At 40.8% G+C, this 22,385-nt stretch overlaps 2 protein-coding genes across 7 annotated transcripts in view; one reads left to right on the forward strand and one right to left on the reverse strand.

Annotated features, from left to right (window-relative positions):
• The window catches only part of RTN4IP1 (reticulon 4 interacting protein 1), a 70,128-nt gene that overhangs the window by 17,638 nt on the left and 30,105 nt on the right, over nt 1–22,385 (forward strand). For 2 of the 5 annotated variants that reach the window (XM_065835157.2, XM_065835158.2), the window contains exon 9: nt 9,092–9,225. The exons of 1 other annotated variant lie outside the window; for it this stretch is intronic. In XM_065835157.2, the coding sequence (XP_065691229.1) occupies nt 9,092–9,208 (117 nt within the window). In that variant the 3' untranslated portion in view covers nt 9,209–9,225. 2 more of the 5 variants (XM_071806675.1, XM_071806676.1) reach the window with 2 other exon arrangements.
• Nucleotides 10,396–22,385, reverse strand: part of CRYBG1 (crystallin beta-gamma domain containing 1) — a 95,408-nt gene continuing 83,418 nt past the window's right edge. For both annotated transcript variants that reach the window (XM_071806673.1, XM_065835673.2), the window contains 5 exons: nt 21,065–21,204; nt 18,962–19,085; nt 17,625–17,783; nt 14,651–14,813; nt 10,396–11,952 (listed from right to left, as the gene is read on the reverse strand). In XM_071806673.1, the coding sequence (XP_071662774.1) occupies nt 11,864–11,952; nt 14,651–14,813; nt 17,625–17,783; nt 18,962–19,085; nt 21,065–21,204 (675 nt within the window). In that variant the 3' untranslated portion in view covers nt 10,396–11,863. The remainder of the gene's footprint in view (nt 11,953–14,650; nt 14,814–17,624; nt 17,784–18,961; nt 19,086–21,064; nt 21,205–22,385) is intronic.

A 22,385-nucleotide genomic window follows, 5' to 3' on the forward strand; every position in this document is an offset into this window, starting at 1 on the left:
CATGAAGATTTAGTTATTTTGAAATGTCAATGAATTGTCTTTTCTGTTGCACACATCTTAATTTTTAGATTGTATGAATAGGAGAGCAACTAGAGAGCTCCTGAAAATGAGAAGCTTTTTTTTAGGAAAGTATTAATCATGAGGGGGGAATTAAGTGAAGGAAATTTAAAAGAGCGGATGGTTAAAAGAGATGATATTACAGTGGGTGATGCTTTGAAGAGCATACCCCTGAAGCAGTTACAGATCATATCGATTTGTCGGTGTTTTTTCTTTTAGTCCTTTTGCACCAACACAGACTTTTGATTCTGATGGGTTCATCCTCTTCCTTTGCAAAAGCAAAAGTGTTCTCAATCCTTTAGTGGATGAAGAATAAGCAAAAGGGGTGTTTTGCTTAAAGATACTTGGTTTTCACATGGATGATCTTTGCAGGAAGGAATAGAGATTTACAAAATGTCAGCTGGTGAGTTCTTTTAACAGCATTTTTAATGGGAAGAAGAAAGAGAGTAGTGCAGCTGGTGGTACAAGGAAGTAGAGTAATTTTCCTTTTGTAATTTACATGCACATCAGCTCAGTTCTGGGGATTATAAAACCATTTTCTGTTTATGAGCTGTTTTATCTGCTTTGCAGCTGAACATCTTGCAAAGAGACTATTGTTGAGACTGAGGGGCTGGGAGGCTACTGCAACAGTAGTGGGCAGGGAGAAAATCAAGTATTTCCTTGTCACATTTTAGAGATACTGGCTACTTTCTGTATTGCTGGAAAGTCCCTGTTTTGGGTTGAACTTTGCCACTTAATTACGAGCCAGTAAGGACTGGCTTAACGCGAGCTTCACCACATCAGTTGATGAAGCGCGTGTCCAAAGCTGGGGATCTCTTTCCATGGCAGAACGTTCCTGGTGAATGATCATCTAAAGACAAGTGAGATCAACAGCGTCGTTAGTTCAGGACACAGATTTGCTGGCACGCTGTTTGCTGAGGGATCGGCACTGGACCAGCATCACCGCTCGAAGGCTTGTTAGAAATCAGTTGGATGTACTTGTGGTCTGTGTTGTGGGTCTACCATTGACAGTCTTGGGTTTTGCTACTTAACTTTTTCCTCCTTTCTAAGGATGTGTCACTTAGTCCTTGGTGAAAATGTACCAAACTCGTATAACTATGTAAGTTTGTAGAAAGCCTCTAACTTACGATTTTTTACTTTGCCCTTTATAAAGCCTGGTGGAAGAAGGTGGGCTCAAAAGACTCTTTAATGTAGTAAGGGGAAACACTAAGAATGTTGTATATTGCTGCTGGACCATGATGGGATGTGGGTCAACCTGCAGCCCTACAGAAATTAGAAATTCTCATTTTAATTCAGTGCCATTTAAATGCAGTGCAGGTGTGTGAATGTGCAGTATTTCTGGTGGCCTAATACTCTTTTCTTCAGAGCAGAGCTGTATCAGATGGGCTTGAAAATTGGTTTTGCAGAAGAAAGGGCAAAGGACAAGTAGGGTGTCTGATCATGACATGAATAGGTCATTTTCTGTGTTGTTTACTTTCTAGATAAATGTTATAGCACAGGCACACGTAAGATAAAAGCAACTGCATGCTTTTATTAATGTAATTTGTGGGTAGTGTTGATTATACATTTTGCTGAAGGCACTAGATGCTTTGGCCTTAGCACCTGCTGTTGTGGTTTGGAGGACAGGATGCTGACTGTTCTCTGGCCCGGCCACTGTGTTCCTGTGCGATGCTGTACAAATCACATAACCTCTTGTGACCATAATTTCTTTATCTGCTAATAAGGGCTAATGCCCTTTATCCACTCTTGGTGATTTGCTCTTAGATACCCTGTTAAAATGTGGAATTCAGTTGTTTTCTATTGCTAGTCTTGGTTACTCAGAAAATAAACACACATGGATACGATAATCCACTTTGACGTTACTTGGTTTTTCAGTTGTTTGGATGGCCATGATTCAAGATGGTTTACATTCCTCCTGCAAGCAGAGGTTATCACAGCTTCTTGACTCTGTCCTCACCTGTGTGTGTTGATTTGCTTCCAGTTCATCTTGTTACAGTTCTGCAAGTAACTTTTCCCTTGGCTCTTGTTGCACAATTGTTGCAGATTTCTCTCATCTGTATGAATATCAAACAGCTAATGTAACATATTGAGTCCTTGAACATTCTCCAAATCTGGCATCTCTAGATGTGGCCTTCTCTGCAGTAATTCCAGTCTTTGTCTTTATGGCTGTGCTAAGGCATCTTGAGGTACCTGAGGTGACTTGCCCTTGGGTGGTGCTGGCTTTACTCTCCCTGTCTGAAAAAGGACACTTTTTCTGTACTTTATTCTGTACTTAAATGTCTAAACTGACTAGAGATCCATTCTTCCCACTCTCTTTAGCCACTCACACTTGTTCTGATGACCATCTTTCTCCATGCTAAACTGCAAAGCTTGCACTTTTAAAAATCTGGTGTTTTCTTGTTGCAGTGCTTCTGCTTGCCAGGTTGGTTGGCTAGAGCCCAGAGATGTTGACCAAGGAGAGGTTGCCAAAAGCTCTGTTAAGTCCTTTCTCTTCCAGAAAGAACCTCTTTCTGCATTTTGTCACAGCTACCAAAAACACCACTGTGATTTTTATTAAAACACATCTGCTCCTCTTCCTCCAGGACATGGTAGCTTGCTTATGCTCTTTATGAGAGTGCTGTGTGATTACATCCTAAAATGTATGTGAGCAAGACTGATGGAAATTGTCCATACTGTGATGAGAGATAGGGTTTGAATATGTAAATTCACATAAACCACAGTGAGGTGTAGAACAGCTCTCCTGTGAGGACAGGCTGAGGGAGTTGGGGTTGTTCAGCCTGGAGAAGGCTCTGGGGAGATCCTATTGTGACCTTTCAGTACTTAAAAGAAAGATGGGGACAGACATTTTAGGAGGGCCTGTAGTGATAAGACAAGAGGTCATGGTTTTAAACTAGAAGAGGGGAGATTCAGGCTAGACATGAGGAAGACATTTTTTACAATGAGGGTGGTGAAGCACTGTCCCAGGTTGCCCAGAGAGGCGGTAGATGCCCCGTCCCTGGAGACATTCAAGGCCAGGCTGGACAGGGCTCTGAGCAACCTGATCTACTTGAAGATGTCCCTGCTTGTTGCAGGGGGTTGGACTAGATGACCTTTCAACCCAAACTGTTCTATGATTCTGTGATTTGTTCTGTCTTAATGACATAGTAGCATTGCCCCAGAGTGATTTAATTACCAGCATAAATAGCAGGCCAACTACCACAAGTGTGACTGCTAGAGAATTCCAGAAAAGAGAGTGGCTCTTTTCTTCAGGTAATAGTTTTTCAGTGTAGTTCAGTAGGTAACTAAACCCAGGATCTTACTCACTTCTACTGATAGAAGCTTGGGCTGGGCTGGCACACACTACAATTTTGGGCTTGTTCCAATTTCTTACTGCTCTTGTGTTCTGTAGAATCTGTTCTGCCAGGCCTAAGTAATGAACTAGAGACTTTTTTTTAAGCTGCTTCTATACTCCAAACCATACCCTGATAGCCTGCTTAATTTAGATTTATCTTCTAGCATCTTAGTAATTGCAGATGATACTCCTGAGTTGCTGTAGGCTGCTGTTAGAGGCTTTATATGAAAGAATGTACCTTGGCTTGGAAAACAGAAAAAAACCCTGGTAACACAGTTGTTCGTAAGAGGACACGTGCCCTCTATTCCCATGTTTTAACCACTGCATCACCATTTTATGGGTGTATGAGACTGGATCATTGGATCATTTTTCCTTCTGTTAGGCATTTGGGAGAGAATTATCATGCACCTGATACCCTTTAATGTGCTTTTGGATGGAAATGCATATTCTCTGAAACTCAAGTTAGTAAAAAACATAGTATTGTGTAGTTGCAAAGCTACCCATACAACATGCAAACAGAGCCAGCTGTTCCAGAAGATAAGAACTTCAATCTTTCTCTTCAGTGAGGACCGACCCTAGAACCTAATGTTGGCAAGCAATAGGAAGCTCAGCATACATTGCTGTGTGACATTTTAAGGGGAAGGATGAAGAAGGGGTGGGATTGAGACCCAAAGAACTTGGAACTTGAGTACAATAGAGGAGATGCTCAGCTAAAATGAAGAAATGACAGAAACAGTAGTGTTCCAAATCAACACTTTTTCCCTTGAGATGACAATAAAGTACTGAATGGCTAACTAAATGTGTAGTTATAGGACAGGGACTGTTCTTTGTAATGATTCCTGTTCAAGTCTCTTGTTGACATTAAAGGGAGACACAGTCAAGGCCAAAGGGGGAGTATCAAGCTCTGCATTTGTGCTTATATACCACATTTGGGCATGGTGGTAATTTTGGGAGGAAGGCAGCCTTTATCTTCTAACTCAGCTAGCCAAAATGGCAACCAGATCTTTTCCTTTGTGGTGAGCCCTCGAGAGGATTTTGGGGTCTGGTGGAGCGCATCACAGCTCTCATTCCGTGCACGTGCAAGTATCTTTTCCAAAGTGTGTACATGAGCCGTGAGGCACTCCACAAAGCAAGCCTGCCCTGCAGGTTTGACACAGCTATCCTTTACAAACCTGGGGGAGAGCCAATGCACTGTCATAGCCCTTGGATGAGGGCACTTGTTTTCTTTTCTGCTTTGAGCTGGGCTTGCTTTGAGGGCCTCCCAGGTTCAGTTCAGCTCTCCTCTGAGAATTCCGAGGCTCTGGCTCTCCCTCCAGTGGCGGGATGCAGCTCCACACTTGCTTGTTGCTAATACGAGGGTCAAAGCCATCCTCATTCCCTTCATATTTTCTTACTTGTCAGACTGTGTCCTTGCTACCACAGACCTGCAAGGGCAGACTTGAATTTGCCATGAGCAGGAGCGTGTACCTGCTGACCAGTCAACTCCTGCCAGGGCCTGTTCACTGCCCGCTGCGTTCAGGGCTGGCTTGTTTGGGGTGCCACTTCTGTGCTCTGTGTAGGATAGCCTTTGATCAGCATCAGCAATTACTCTTTCAGTTTTTTCAAACACATGAGTTCATTTCAAGAGACCTGAGGTTCATTTCTATAGTATGTCCTGCATTGGAGAGAATGAAGAGGAAGAAAATACCTTTCAGGCCCAATCTGTTTTCAGATAAACATTTCAATGCGGGTCTGTTAATCCTTTCTCTCTCAGACTTTAGTTTAATCCCTTTTCCCTGAACAAATAGGTGTCTCCTGGCAAGGAACTGATGTGTGGCTGTAAATAGGCAGTGTTTTTATTATCCAGTTAATCTCCATTTATTATCACACATTCAACAAACAGCAGACGCTCCCCTACTTGTTTGTCTGTTCACAGGAAGAAATTTTATCTTAGTCAGTGGATTATGGTAAAGGCTGAGTGAATCACTGTGCCGCAACACGGTCAGCCCTTTCAGGGTTATTCAAACAATGGGACTGACCAGCCAGCCAGATAAAATATTTAATGCTCTACATTGTCAGGATCATCAATTCAGTATTCATGTCTCTGTATAGCACAGCCTAAAGCCGGCATTTAAATGGCGCTAGAGGTTACATCAATGTAGCAGATGGGCTTTGAGTATGTGGTGGCTGCAATACACACGGTGTTTTGAACTGTGAGGCTGAATTCAGGGTTCCTCTGAATCCCTGTGTCACCACTTTTGAAATGTGACGCTTTGAACTTTATCTAATTGGCTGAGGACATACTTTGTTCTGTCAGGGTTATAAAATGTAACCTACCATAAATGAACTGCAGGTAGCAGAACACTGAAGTGTCTTGTTCATTTTTTTCTCAGTGGCTGCAAGTGTCTGAAATTAACTTCTGCCTTTCCCAGGCATCCCTTGTGCTTCACATCCCTTGCACTGCTGCACTGCTTTCTTCCCCAAATACCTTTTCCCCTCCTCCCAGCCTCTTGGCCTGCGAGGGTCAGCTGTGTCCATGCTCCAGCAGGCTCAGTTTCTGTATTTTTTTTTCTTAACTGAAGTACAGTTTTGTACGTAACTGCCATTAACAATAAGTACTTGTAAAAGTGCTGCACTTGTGCTTGGCTCAAAAGGTTACTGAATTGTTGCTGTTGTTGTTTTGTTTTGTTTTGTTTTTTTTCCCAAGCTTCTGCTATGAAAACAAGGGTTTGTCTTCCCCAAAACAGTCGCTAGTGATCAGCAGCACGTTCCTCTTGCTGACAGTCACAGAAGCTGCAGTTCACTCAGATGCTTGGTTTACCCCAAACCATGGCCTGATTCAGTGTTTTTTGCTGCCCTGGGTCCATGCCCCTGAATTTGTTGATGCCCAAGACAACAAATCCATTTGATGCTGGATGTTGGCCAAACATGCTTTTGTCTTGAACTCAGTTATTCATGTACCACATTACTTTCCCAGTTGAGCAGCAGAAAGTGTTACACGGTACCTTTCTGGCTGCTCTGCTACAGGTCTGTCTGTGGAGATAGTCCTGGCAGAACAAGGGGAAGAAATTACCCAGTCTTGTACCCTGCAGCACGGCAAGTTTGAGGCACTTAGTGAATATATTTATTTGCACAGTTGTTTTCATAGTGATTTGGCTCCTAAGTCTGACTTTTTCTTTGGAGGGGCTCATTCACTCCCACTTTTCTGCCATGTAAAGCTTCACACTACTGCTAAGCTTGCATTAACAAAATGAAAAGGAAAATCAAGTGACAAGATTAGAAGATACTGTGGTGTAACAGTTTGATTATTTTTGTCTTGGATTACTGCTATATAAGCAAAACCAGTAGTTACTTTACTGCAAGAATGGACTTCAAAGAAAGGCACTGTGTATGAATAAAGAGAAAATTAAGTGGTGAGAAAAGGAGCTACATGATTTGTTGTGCTGTTGGGGAGGGTGCTGGTTTGGTCACTGTTGCTGCTTGGAAAACGTGTGCATACCCAAACCTTTCCTTGGTAGTGCTGCACGTTCACCTTCTAAGCAGTGTGTCTGAGTACGTAGCCCTTGCCTTCTGGTGAAAAGCAAGCAAGCTTTTTGAAAGACAACACTGACACTGGCGAGTTGTCTCCTTATTGCTGTTGTATTCTTTCTCTATTTAGCAAGATGCGTGCCCTAACGGGAAAGGGCAGTTGCCAGTTCTGGAGTATTCAGCAAGATTATGTGCACGCTAGTAGCTGTGAGGGGAAAGCCTGAAGGTATTTTTTCACTGATACAAGTAACAAGGATCTTTTTCTAGCACAGTAAATAGGGTGTTTGTTAGTTCAGATCTTCATCACTGCAAAAACTTGCTGCAGACTCATCTATGGCTCATGTCTTCCTCTGATGAGAGGACGAGGATCAGTTCATCAATGCAAGAACATGCATTGAGCTGGTGTTAGGAAATCCAAGAGACCAACCTCAGGGTAGGTTTGGAAGGATGTGTGGGAAGTACTTTTGTACACACATCTTAGTTTGACTCAAAACTTGATGATAGGAAAAGGGTCTTCCAGCAGCAACAAGTATTTTTCAGAAGCAGCTGGGATTTCTTCTGCCTCTGTTGGTAAACTATGACATCTAAAGAAAATACTTGTAGGGTTTTTGGGCTCCTTAGTTAATAATGGGGACAGTGAACAGAGTGGCTTCACCTTCATTATTAGAAGTGAGTCTAAAACAATCCAGAAGACTACTCTACAAAATTAATGCCGAAGTAGCAGTCAGTGCAAGCTGGGCTTAATGATGTATGCCTATTGGAATACACAGGGGCTGAGTTTTCAAGTGTATCTAAATGATTCAGCAACAAAGGTTTGTGGACTTTTTTTTTTTGTACTTCATTTGTGGCCAAGTCTTTTAAAGGTACTGAGGCATGCAGTGATGCAGATAGGCACTAGATTCATTGGTATCTTTAAAACAGCTCACCTTTTGAAAATTACAGAATCACAGAATCACAGAATTGGCTAGGTTGGAAAAGACCTCAGAGATCATCAAGTCCAACCCTTGGTCCAACTTCAGCCCATTTACTAGATCATGGCACTAAGAGCCATGTCCAATCTCAGTTTAAAAACCTCCAGGGACGGTGAGTCCACCACCTCCCTAGGCAGGCCATTCCAATGCCTGATCACTCTTTCCGTAAAGAACTTCTTCCTAATATCCAGCCTAAACTTCCCCTGGCAGAGTTTAAGCCCATGTCCCCTTGTCCTATTGCTAACTGCCTGGGAGAAGAGACCAGTTCCCACCTGACTATAACTTCCCTTCAGGTAGTTATAGAGAGTGATGAGGTCACCTCTAAGCCTCCTCTTCTCCAGGCTGAACAACCCCAGCTCCCTCAGCCTCTCACCATAGGTCATGTGCTCAAGTCCCTTCACCAGTCTTGTTGCTCTTCTCTGGACCCGCTCCAGCACCTCAATATCTTTCCTGAACTGAGGGGCCCAGAACTGAACACAATACTCCAGGTGTGGCCTCACCAATGCAGAGTACAGGGGAAGGATCACTTCCCTTGTCCTGCTGACCACACTATTTTTGATACAGGCCAGGATACCATTGGCCTTCTTGGCCACCTGGGCACACTGTTGGCTCATGTTGAGCTTGCTGTCAATCAGTACCCCCAGGTCCCTTTCTGTCTGGCTGCTCTCCAGCCACTCTGTGCCCAGCCTGTAGCGCTGAAGGGGGTTGTTGTGGCCAAAGTGCAGGACCCGGCACTTGGCCTTGTTGAACTTCATCCCATTGGAATCAGCCCATTTTTCCAGTCTATCCAGATCTCTTTGCAGAGCCCTCCTGCCTTCCAGCAGGTCAACACTGCCCCCCAATTCTTAACAAGAAAAGCAGTAGAGAAATCTGAGAAAAAAAAAAGTTTTTCCTTTTCTCACTATATCATTGTGGACAACAAGAAGTTGAACCACAGTGTCAGTTTATAAAAGGACTTAAAAGTTTGAGCCTTGTATGGTGACTGTATTGTTAAGAGTCCCAGGTGAAGGCTCTGAACTGTGCTAGTAGATGTTTCAAAATGTGGGCAAATAGCAGCAGAAATCCTTCTCCTGAATGCCGAGGGGTCCCTGAGAAAAGACTAAATCATTGGGCAGCTTCTGCCCTAAATACTGTAAAGAAACCTCACCCCTTTCTTTATGGAGTTTCGAAATGTGAAGGTGATACATTAGTCCTAATATAGTGTCACTTTTTCTTTATTGTGTAGATTCAACCAGTTATTGATCAAGTCTTCTCTTTTTCTGAAGTCCCAAAGGCCTTTCTGAAGTTGGAAGGAGGACATGCACGTGGAAAAACAGTGATTGATGTAATTAGTAAAAAATAAAGTTTCTCTAATAATTACTCTGCCCACTGTCAATCCTTTACTGGTAAATTACACTTGAACATGAACTGGTACGTAGCAACTGTTTTTTCTTTAAGAGCTCACACAGGACGCATAATTTTTTAAGAAGTCTTGTTTTATAAAAGCCTCTTCGATTCCTCAATACTCTGCCTGTTAACGACTGCTAATATGCAGACAAGAAATACTAATGTCTCTTAGGTATTTCTACATTTGTGTTAAGAATGTAGTTGCGACTTTTGCAGGATGCTCCTCACTCTTGGACAAGAGGAATAGCTGGCAGCATTTTCAGTTTGTAGATCTTGGAACTTTTATTTTCCAGATGTTTTACCTAAGTACTGAAATGGTGAGGGATGCTTTTACCTAATTGTCCATATGAAAATTGCGCTGTCCTTTTTTCCCTTGGCCTTTCTTAGTTCTGTCCACCCTTATTAATTATATATTATGATTCAATTTAGTTCATTCTCAGAACCTGTGAACGTTTCCTCTGTTAAGTGGTCACATTGCTGTCTCAAGACCAGTACTTTAATCTTGATACACTCTGACCAAATCTCTCCTGCCATAGTCTCAGTAGAAGCGTGGAACAAAATCAGTCTATAACTGATAATTATTTTATTTACCTAACTCCTGGCACAGATTCAGCTGCCCACAGTGTTCATGCAGGTAGGCCAGACATGATTTTTGTCAGTAATCAGGAGACCCTGCTCCTGCCATGCCCCCTGCCACTGCTGGTGGGGGTGAAGTGCCTGAGGGGTACGTGTCTGTGGGTCTGGTTTTAAACTTATCATTTTGCCAGAGACCAGCTACGGAGTGACTTCCCCTGCAATTATGCAGGTAGATCAAAGGAAAAAGGTAACCTCTCAATTGAGAGCTGCGTGTTTACTGTGGTGCAGCTCCACTGATGGAAAACCATGTCATGCAGTGCTTCCACCAGAGGACAGAAGCAGAAGCCATGTGAACTGTGGTGACATGGACAACTGCACTGAACATGCACTTGTACAGGAGGAGCGTCCGTTCCTCAGTGTTGACAGCCATTCCACAGCATGTACTCACTCCCTGTTAGCTCGCTGTCACAGAGGAATGATGGACAGAGAAGAGCACAAGACAGAAGGAAAATCGTCCAATGTCAGCTTTCTACCTTTGAAAATAATGTCAATAAAAAGTTACCTAACTTATATTTATTTGTAAAATGCTATATTATATATAGCAAGAGCACATCAATATGACAAAGTACCACTGTTTGGAACCAATACCAACACATTTTCTATGAAGAACTAAAAGCAGCACATTTCAGAGCAACAAAACTTAAGTACTTCTGTACAAAAGGAGGAAAATTAGTAAGGCACTTCCTCTAGGGTGACAATAATAAAAGCACCAGTATCCTTTGAGGCAATACAATAGTAATGAAAATGTTAACTTTAAACAGACTTACTATGCAAGACAAAGGCCTGGACGCTCCTAGGAGCAGCTTGTAGTAACACTGGTCTAAGCCAGAACAAAACACAGCAGCATAGTACACGACTTTGTATTTTACCTTTTTGCCAATGTTATTAAGGAAAATGAGCAAAACCGGGTTAAGAGCCGGGGAACCGAAGAACCTCCTGCAATCACCAGTATGTTTTACTTGTCATGAACTCTGTACTAAACCAGTAAACCTTACTGTGAATCGGCACAGCCCTTATGAATGGACCCATGACCAGGCTTGGACCAGTCTGACACCTTCCCAGCAGCAACTGGGAGCCAGCCACCCACCACAGACATTGCTCTCCACCATCACCAGAAATAGCTGGCAGTCCAGCACTCTCCATGGCTGTGAAAACTAAGAATTCTTGTTTTCTATATGATTTTGGAGTTCAGGAAGACTGTACTTACTGGAACTGTTTTAGAAGGCAAAGACTTGGCAAAGAAAATAACCTGTAATTCAAAAAGTTAGGCAGCCTAGAAAATGGGCAAGTTCTTCACATTCCCGTGTATCCTTTGCCAGCCCCCTCTTTTTCTAACAAACCTACTAATTTACATCATCTCCCTAAATGAGAAAATCCAGAATTTTTTCTTAATTTAGGACTTACTATATTAGCATACTAACTATATTTGAAGCCACATGTTAAAAACTCTTTGGATGTGCTGTGTGCTAGCACTCTTTAAACTTTCAGTAAACCTAACTTTGCTCCACTGAAACAAATATATTACTTTCCAGTAGTACATATTTCTCTGTACTACAGCCCATAGGTCAAGGTTGCTATACCCACATACACATTGCACTCCTGTCCTTTATAAAATAAGCTTTAATTGTTTTTTAGCCCTTCTCTCAGTTAAAAATAACTTTAAAAAATAATTTAAAATTATGCTTATTGACTATTCTGGACTACTCACTGATAACTGTCTCTCCACAGGATCTGTCTCACCTTTAGTTCTTCCACTCAAGGCATACTACCACTCACTCTCTCACATTGCATTGTGACAATTTTTATAGGGATAATAATCTGACACAGATGAACTCATTCTGTTGCTTGTTCTTTTTAAAACTGCAAAGAAAAGACAAAACTCTCATTGTCAATCCTGTATCCTTCAGAGACAGCAGCGCCGATTCTAGTGTCCAGAACAGTGGCCAATTCAAACGTCACCTTTGCTTGTTTGGGTTTATACAACAAGTGGTTCCCAACATTGCGTTAACTTTTCTTCACTGACTGTGTTGACGACAACGTGGTCACGATCATACTGTGTGCCCCCTGTAAGGAAAAATTTCAGAGTGTAAATTATCTTTGACGTAAGAGATGTACTCTGGGCTTCACAGCAGCTCTAAAAGCACTGGTGCAGACAGTTTCTCCTCTCGCCAGGGCACTGACAAGACAAACTCATTTTCATCACTGCCTACTTATGGAATGAATTTTGAAACAAGGGAGCCTGCCTGCTCCTCTCCACCCCTTCAGTAATGAGGTACCTCGGCATTTTCAGGCAGGATGGCAAAGGAAGGAAACACTCCAGTACAGTAGTGTAGCTACTTTCAGACTGCCACTTGCCAGAAGTCAAGTTTAACAGTTCGGTCTCCCATCAACCGTGTCTGCTGTCACTTTGCTCTAAAGATGATGTTTACAGGATGAACTGAGTCCTGCTACTAACAGGCAATACGAGTATGACCACACAAGGGACAAAGTCTTGTACTCATTTACTCGCAGCCTTTATTATATAATCCTGTATTTTGACCATCTGCATCACAAGTTGCTACATTCAGAGTTATCACCCGACATTCAGCTGTTTCAACTGGCAGCTGAACATACCTGAATGAAAAATATAACCCTTTCTTGGGGGGGGCTTAATTTGCTTATGTGATGCAATGCCAAAAACGTCCCCATAGAGAAGCACCATTAGTATTCTGACTTAAGAAACTCAGAAGCAAAGAAACATTCAACTGGAGCTAGAAGTCAGAACAGACATGTTTTTCTTACCACGTCTCTAGTACATACACATGTGGCTGGGGCATTACGACACACCTGCAGCCGCCTGAGCCGACCAGGACACCCCTACGAACACTGTCCTTCATTCTGCACCCCTACAGCTTTACCCCCCTGAAATGAGCAGAAAACACACCTGGCATCTGAGAGCTTACAATGCATCTAACAAATACAGATTCTACCAAATCTCAGAAAGAAATCTGCTAAGCCCCTTAGCCCTGTGTGGGCAGGCACATTTACGAGCAGCTCTTTTTACTAATAGCCTCTCAAGCACCTTAGCTGATCTCCAATTCAGGAGTTTGGGGCAGGCTTTCTGGTGCCACTGTCTCAAATCAGAAATGTCTCTGAGAAGGTTAAGAGCAACATGATTTCTCTCCTTCCCAATTACTAAAAAGCAGTGAAAATACACAGCAGAAATACTTGAGTTCTTCAGAAAAAGAAGAGAAAAAAGGGAATAGCAGATCAAATACTACTGCAGGAAACAAAATAACCAGCAGCTACAGAAAATAACATGGCTCTGTTATCACTGCAAGGGCAGAAAATATTTTGCAAGTGGTGTCTGATAGAATGTAAACATGTTACAATGGGCAAACATGGGATTTATTTCAGCAGAACAAGAGGGTGCTCTGGACAAGGCCTTGCGCTGTGTGTATCCACCGGATGGCACTGGAAACTACGCAGCTGAACACCTCCCTTCATTTGCTGAGGAATTCAGTGATGTTCCATTTGTGGTCAAGAATGGATCCGCAGAAGTGGCAGAAACAGTAGACTTTCTCAAATAAAAGCTAAATGTACCTACTCTTTCATATTTACAGTACAGACATATTATTTTTTAAGAGTGCATCTATACTTTCATCACCAGACCTAACCATTGTGAAGTTCTTCAATTATAACTGCAGAATGCATAATTGCTTTTAGTTTCATTACTTGAAGTCAGCAGAACAGTATTTCTGCTTGTTTGGTGCCACTCAGAACTGACTTTAGAAAAAGTTATGCAGTCATTGTGACCAAAGACTCCCTTTAACTGGAGTCTTTTTGGTAAGTTTTTAAACTTACCAGTAGCTTTATATGCAGTAAAAAGAATTTGTGAATATTTGTGCCAGTGCTGCATCACAGAATTTTCCCACAATTCTGCCAGTGTTGTCCTTCTTAGTTCCAAAGAGCTGACTTGTTCACCCTGGTATTTTTCTGTTTTTTGTAACTGCTGTAGTTAATGTCACAGTATCAATCCAAAACTAATTTTAAAACAGCTAAAAAAGAAAAATTGAATAGCTATAGGAAAGTATTACTCCCTCCACCCCCAACGCAGTGTTACATAAGATCTGATTATGCAAGTTCTGCTCATCATTCCATTTGCTGCTTTTACAGACCTTCTATGAAACTCTGAAAATGAAGAAATAGTATCTACATGAATCAAATTGCTGTACAAAAGTCAATGTAAAACATGCATCAAGTGCACACAGAATTTGGGCTCCTGTGGCAGAATCTCATGTTCACAATAAAGGTGTAGCCATTAATAAACAAACGAAAAGAACTTTTTGCATCTAATCACATCTCTGTACAGCTTTCCCAATATCCTGTGGCTATTGCATCTACGACTACTATATAAGAAAATTCGCTCTATACAAATTAAAGTTAATGAGAAGCTAGGTTTTTCTTGCTTCAGCGTTTTTAAATAATTATATTCACATCACCCAGTGCCACGTAAAATTAGCTGAGGATATCTACCATGAGTGGACACTGGGAATACAAGATAAGCAAGTACTGTGAGTTACTAAACTCTAGGTAGGAAAACCGAAATGAAGTCCCAGGGCCTGTATAATTCAGGAGGTCAGACTAGCTCATCGGGTCTTTTTTGATTCTAGATTAAAGTAACTATAACACCATCCTTAATTTATAGGCACGTTTAGTGCCTATCCCACTGTAAATACTATGTAATTAAGACACAATGTAATGAGATAACACATTTGCTTACCTTTGATATCTAAAACCAGCTTGGGTTTCATCTTGCTATAAATCCTGCCATCTGGACTAATACGCCAATATTGTTTGTCTTCATTCCGCTCAAATGACAGACCGAGTTTAGAGCCAGGAGTTATAAGATTTCCAACAATTGTCAGGCAGCAATCCTCTGCCATCTGTATCATCAGAAAGACAACAACAAATATTCAAAAGGTCTTGCTTCTAGTATCCTCTGTTTTTTAATCAGATAGGAGGGACGTCAGCAGGTGAGAACAGAATCTAGAACTACTTTCCCTAAAGGAATGTATTTTTGCCCCAAACTCAAGACTACTAATTTTTCTTTTGTTCCTGTTTCTCCTGACACTCTCCACTACATAAGAACATTAAAATAACCATGCTGTATCAGATCAAAAGGTGCAATTAACACCTGCCTCTAGCAATGGCCAATAATAGATGCTAGGGAAGATTACATTCACTCTGCTCTTGTATGCAGGATGTTCCTGGTAAACCCTCCCAGTCTACAGCAATTTCCAGCCCAGAGACTTTTCCATGCTGAGCTGGTACCTTTAATATCTGGATGGTTTCTGTCCCATATGTGCATTTGTTAGTCACTTCACAATGAGATCAATGTAACCCTTTTACATGTACAAGTTTCTGTATCATAACCGTTCTGTGGCAAGCAGTTCCAAATCTTAACTACTACTGCTAACAAAAAATTAAATTAAAAAAATAATTTGATAGACAACTACTGGTTTTATTTTATAATCTCCTCACCCCCCTTCCCCTCCCTTATTTTAAGGGATGTCTTGTCCACGCTATGTTTGCAGATACTTGAATCGTATCATCCCTCAAAGTGCCCCCTTTGCAGGCTAGAAGTCCAAGCTGTTTTGTCTCTTCCTTGCATAGAAGCCTCTCCATCTCCTCTGCTCGTCCTTTTTTTGTTCGTTAATTGCTTCTAGTTCTGCAGTAACCTTTCGATATAAAGGATATAACTGCACAGTATAGAGTGTATGAATGTCATGGTGTATCACAATAATATTTTCTTCTTTGTTCTGCATTCTTTTCCTAGTAATTTTTATTACTTAATTTCAAAACTCTGAAAATGTCTTTATGATTAAAAAAAGAACTGGCAAAAATCAAGTTTACTTGAAAAAATTAAGGCTGTATTAGTAGTACACTACAGTTAATTATTCTATGTGAAAAGTGATTTTCAATAGATCACCATATGACAGCTTGTAACTTCTGGATGGACTTCAGTGGCAGATTAACCAAACACCCATCTGCCATTGCTGATATGACCCTAAATTATTAAATGTAAAGTTTGGAAAAAGCAGTACTTCTTGCTATCATAACCTGGAATTGAAGTAAGTCAATTTAATTCTGCAGTCCTGAAATTCTCATGTGTATCGAGGCCACTCCTTCACCCATCTCCAAGAAACCCATGAAGAGCGAGGAAACCTGAACTCACATCTGCTATTTGTATCTGTCTCTGACAAAATTAGGAGAATGACTTTCATAAGCTGCTTACTCGTTATCCCACCTACCTAAACCACTTTCCTTGGAAACCTAGGGCGTACCTCCAGATCCCGTGACTCGAGTCAGTGAGATGACCCAAGCTTACAGGAAGAAAAGCACGAGTTCCTCCAATGACCTGTCTCTGCCTACATGCATGTACTTCCCCACCCACCAGCCTAATTTTCTTTTAAAAATGTGGTGAAAAGCAAATTTTTGTGCAAAATACATTTACTGCCATTCATTTCAGATGAACATTGCCAGCTTGCACTCCTTGCTGGGCTACCCGATTGCTATAGAGCTGAGCTGTGTACTTTCTGTGCACAGAAAAACTGCTTTATGAGACACAGAGATGGGGACAAAAACCAAGAGCATTTATCCAAAGCCATATTATACCACGCTGTCGTGATATGAGCGCTTTCAGTGAAATGTTTGAGAGGCACTGTCAAGAAAGAAGTCTTTTGTATGCGATATTAAAGCTTTTAGCTTACTTTGCATCGTTTTGCTATCTGCATAAATCCCTTTTACTACTGCGTGTGTCCTGTAAACATGTCCAAACAATCCCTTAGCTTATTAACAGTAAGATTCTTCCCTCCAGCATAGATGACATAGTTATAAATGGCTCCTTTGAAGTTATACAATCCTATAGAAAACATTCACATGATTCTTTGCAGTCAAGCTCTTTAACAGTATTAAAGTAACTTAATTTTCTTTGGCTGGCATCCCTACCTAAGACTGTTCATGCTTAAACATTATGAACTGCGCATACCTTTGCTCTCCTCAATGACAATTCACACATTATTAGTTTTATGGACTGTGAGAAAAGTACGACTTCATTTGGAAACTTGTATAGAGGAATGGAAAAGGGATGAATTCAACAAATATGTGGATAACCACACAAAAAAACCCAAACAAACCCCCAAAAACCAAGAGAGTAAGATTTTATCTTTAAGCTTGTCTTAATGCAGCAGAGGATATAACCTACATTACACTAATCAACCTGCCACAAGGTACACCCAGTTCAAAATATTATCAGGAAGGTTCTGCATTTTAAAAGGTCTCCCCTGCTTGGACACTTTTGTGGTATTTTCACTGTGGAGAATGAGGGCATGAAAGTGAAAGGAGCTCGTGAAAAACAAGACATTGATCTTCTGGTGTTGATTGTGCTTTTGAGGCTAACTAAAATCTCTCAAAATACCAATTACATCAAAAGAGGTATCATACAACTAGCTCATATTACATGAAAAAGCCAGAGTTCAATATGAAAGGAAAAAAAATCCAAACCTAACCAACCAACCAACTCCCAAAACCCACCAAACCCCAAACAGAAACAAACCAACCACCCTAAAGATGATATTACAGCTGAAACTGAATAAGCCTATAAAATAAATTAAGATGATGCAGTAGGAATTGAATTCAGAAAGCCGTACTACTGGAGAGGAAAAGAGAAAATTCACATTGAACTTTAACCTCACCTGGCACCTTATGAATCCATCCTGATAAACCCAGATCTGATCATCTGAGTCTGTATCTTCTGCAACCTGTATTCTGAGAAGATTCAGATTGTCTAAGTTTCCATCAGCTGACATGAATTTTCCTGTTTCCTTGTTTCGAAGCCTGAAGTACACACGTTTCTGCAGAAAACAACACAACTCTTTAAGTGTGGTCTCAGCGTAGAACACATCCTGCTCTGGTTAACTTCAGAGCAATTACTATTCAGGGCTGAACCCTGTGCCTCCTTCTTTCTTTCAGAAAGCTTAACTTTTCTATTTTAGCATTTAATTCCAAAGTCTGTAAACGCCTAGAACAAGCCAAACTTTGAGAACTTGCCATTCTGGCATGGAGTTTTAGGCTTTCCTGGGCACTGAAATCAGCACAGCAGAAAGCTAAGAATTTTTAACTCAGAGCAGTCCTAACTTCTCTCTGCTAATTTGTTGTATAGATGCTCTTGGCTCTCATTCAGGGTGCGCTTGTGCAACGCTGCTTATTTCACTGGCAGCAAGCAACTATTACCCTGCGCATTCATGCTGCAGCTTGTTACACATCAACATTTCTGTGCAGACAAGCTTTCAGCCAGGGCAGTCAAAACGCATTAACCCTAACTCTGCTTAGGGCTATGCAGCGACAACACTACGACAGCAAGCAAATGCACTTGGCTACAGGTACAAGTAATCTGTGAATCACAAAAAATTGTTTCCCGAATTAAATATGGCGCAGCAAGGACCTCAAATGTTAAAGCTCACAGAACTGATGCAGCATTGGACCAAATCACATGGTCCTTAGTTAGAAAACAAAATGAAAAGGACACCACGAGATTAAGTTCTGTGAATTATGCTGCTATGTAATAAGCAGGGGAGGACCTTTCCTCTAAATCAAAACAAATTCACTACTAATTGAAGTATCCGATTTTGTTGGCCAATTTTCTTCTTGCAAAAATAGTGCAGATAGTACAGACAGTACACCAGTGACCAGTTTGGGTGCTAACTAAGAAAACCTTAATTTATATATACTAGTTATAGCTATTATATGTTATAATAATGTAGCCAACCCTTTACATGCTGTCTTCTATACTTTGGTTTAAAGTATGCTTAATGAACAGTTTAAGCAGTAGAACTGCGAAGCCATGTAGCATAATCAAATAGATTTTATTACAAGAGAAACTGTAGAGCCATTTCTTTATACATTTGCCATTGCTGAAGCTCGTGACATGCATCAAAACTTTAACATTGTTTTAAACTGTATAATGCCCACCCCCTCTCCCATTAGAAAATATAAATTAGTACTCAACAATCTCACATCAGAGCCTACTCACCTGCAGCAAAGGTCTCAGAGAACCTATGTGACAACAGCCACTCACTTTATACCAATCTGGAATGTCATTTGGTGATAACAACATCTGACGTCCCCTGTAATTACTGTGCTCATAGATTACCCATCTATGAGAAAAAAGGAAAAGAAAAAAAAAAAAGACAATGCTTTTACTGCCAAATCCTGCTTTGGAATCAATAAATGGGTTTAATAGGAATCTGTCTCACAAAGTAATGGTGTTTAGCTTTGGAAAGCAAATGACCTTCTTCTTAACAGGTCTTCAAAAATAATAAAATCATGTCCTGATTTAGATCAACAGTATAAGGATGAGTATATTAGATATTTAAAAGTCATGCTATTTAATAATTAAAAGCTGAATGAACCAAAGCATTTTCTTGCGTTAAAAGGGAGAAACCACCTTTAAATATAATCTGTTTTCAGGAGGCACTGTGACTCCTCAAGGAACAAATCTGTATATGCTTCATATGCTGTATATACCAGATTGCTGCATGTACAGAACCAGTAGTTCTGTGTTTCTTAATTGACAGGCCTGACCCACATGGCAAAGAATCACTGGGGATGCAGATGGCAACAAGCAAATACTGGAACTGCAACAAGGCGGAGTTCTCTAGGGTATTTTGATAGAAGTTTTATCTCAGAACACCTTATTCATTCCAAATTCCTGAAAGGGGCGGGGGGAGGGGGCGGGACAGAGAAAGAGAGAAGAAAAAAAAAAAAAAGGCACATAGAAAAAATTTGTTTAGCATTCCCTAGCACTCATGCAACCACACTTACCATCAGATTGACAGCAACCTGTAGGGGTAAGGATACTCTGAAACCTGTATCTTGACACATTTCAGCAGCTGACACTGAAATAAGACTTTTCATATCATACTCTCTACACTCCCAGTGTTCCACCAGAAAAAAACATACATGTTAATTGGACAGGAAACATGCACAAGTCACAACTCCATTACCTGGAATCATGGTAACCATGTTCATGGCAAAGAAGTAACTTGATTCTTGACTTCATGTTATGGAAAGTGAAAAATCACCTATATTGTGGTTTTGGTGAAAGATGCTGAATCTCAGAAGACCTAAATATGAAGCATGTACCTTTTCTTATGACCTTTATATGTCAAACTTCAGTGTGCTAAGGAAACTCTTTGACTGGTTTATCCAGATGGGAAAAATTGTTTGCTCTACAGAGCTGGTATCAACTATCCACTTGAGGGCAGCCTTAAGCTATTCATCAGCATCTCTCTAGCACACACCTTGGAAATCTACCTCTTCCAAAGAACACATTTTAATGCAAAACAAGATGGATCTATCTTTAAAAAAATAAGTCACATTCTTCAAGTTAGAAAAAACCTGAACATATACTTGGGGCAAGTATCTTGGAGGTAGAGCTTAATAACAGGAAAAACACAAAAAGATAAATTTAACAGATTTGCTGAAAACTGGAAGAAGATAGCAAAGGAGTTTTCAAAATGCTTCCAGACAGTTTTTAAGCTTCATCATGGACTATTTTTTTACATGATTCTTCAAAAGTAAATTTAGAGAGCACAACTGCTTAAAAATAGCAAATGAATTTAACTGCTGGATTTACAACCAAGAGTCTGACCCAATTCCTGAAGTAAAAAGGATTATTACTGAAGCCAAAAGGGGCCAGCTCATGATCTGATTGTACCACTGCGTCCATGACATCCAGGTAAAAAGATGAATGTGAAGACTTACTAGAACATTTTAAACTTATGTCACGGATCACAAATTGAATGATTTTTTGATGACTGACAGCTAAACCATGAGCACAGAAGTTGTTTTTACAGATGCTGTGCAAGCTGGTTTTTATAATTCGGCACGAGAGAAGCCATCAGTTTCCTTGTGAGCTTTATTCAAATTCATTTCAACTTCTAGCGCAGGGCACCAGTCAGTGATAACAAGTTGTTGGAACAGGATGTGAAAAGGTTCTGTAAGAAGAAACTACATTGGTGCACTGCATACATTATGATATTCTAATTTTATATTCCTTGGTTTCTAACACCTGTAATTTTTCTGTTTAATAAGTACATAATTCTAAGAAATCAAAAAGTGATTTTAAACTTACATGCCGCCAAGGACTTGAACTGAAGCTATTTGAGGATTGTATCCCAGGAACTGGAGATTTAAGATTTCTGCACTGAATTCCATCTTCTTTCCTTGGAAACCTATCTTTTCAAAAAGAGCTATGCGTGGCTCAGACAGCTCCTGCAAAAAGAAAATGAGCACTTTTATAGGATGTTACAACTCCAGATGGTGCCTGTGAACATCATTGCTTCGCACAGCCCTTTTATTTCAGAAGTTTCTTCTTGAATGACATCGAAGACCCTGAATAATGTTTTTGCTCTGCAACAGGTTACTTAAAAGAAATAAAAAAGTAATAAAGAGCCCTTGGAGAAAACACACAAGGCATCTTCTTGCATGGAACGTAAAACTTCCTTAAGGCACACACAAATGTCTCTGTGGTTGATTCTTGCATAATACCTTGAGTATGTTTTAAAATACATTTTAATTAATAGCATATCCCTCTTCCATTGCACTGAACCCCACTCAGTGTAGGAATTTTTATCTTCAGACCTGAACACACAGTAAGATAATACTGATTTCTCCAATTTCAAATGATGAAAGCCTTATCAGCACTGCTTATCACTTACTGCTCTCATTTTTTATTCTTACAGTAGGTCATGGCAACATCAATCTGAATAGACAAAAGCTTTGAGATTCGTACTTCTGAAGTGAAATTCATGACTCGGGCAAAAGCTGTAACATCTGAATCATCCACACTGCTGAGAGGAGATGATACTCCTCCCTCTCTGTCAAAATGCTTCTGGTGTCAAAGGGATTCTGCCCACAAGAAGCTCCTTGCATTACTGAATCCATCTTAAATGCCTTTTGGATAGTGAATCTTGGGGTCTTTTCTGTATAGCAAGGTATCTGTAGCAGACTGGAAACAAACTCTCACAAGTCAGGCCTTCCCCTGGAAGCTGGAAGGTAAGGGTTTGAAATCCCTCATCGATAAAAACGACCCTGCCAGGCCCTGTCTCACAAGTCTTCCACTGCATAAAATCAGTGCCACAGCCAGCAGAGCTCCTTCCTGCTGGCATGTGTTCAGCACGCTCGAAACACGTCAACTGCATCAGTAACACCCGACATGATGTGAAGTCTCGACAGACTCGCATCTGGCCTCAGGTATGGAAACAGGCCCTCCCAGGCACAGGTGACTGTACATGCATGACAGCATCTGCGCTTCCCTGTGACTTTGTTAGGCAAGGCCTCATGTCTACCCATTCTAGAACAGTGCTTAAATTCCTCTTTAAATGCTGTTTTCTACCTACCTGTAGCACAACTATGTGGAGCATGCAAAGCAAGCAAAATCAAGCAAAGATACA

Source organism: Patagioenas fasciata, chromosome 3 (assembly GCF_037038585.1).
Source record: "Patagioenas fasciata isolate bPatFas1 chromosome 3, bPatFas1.hap1, whole genome shotgun sequence".
Classification (NCBI taxonomy): Eukaryota; Metazoa; Chordata; class Aves; order Columbiformes; family Columbidae; genus Patagioenas; species Patagioenas fasciata.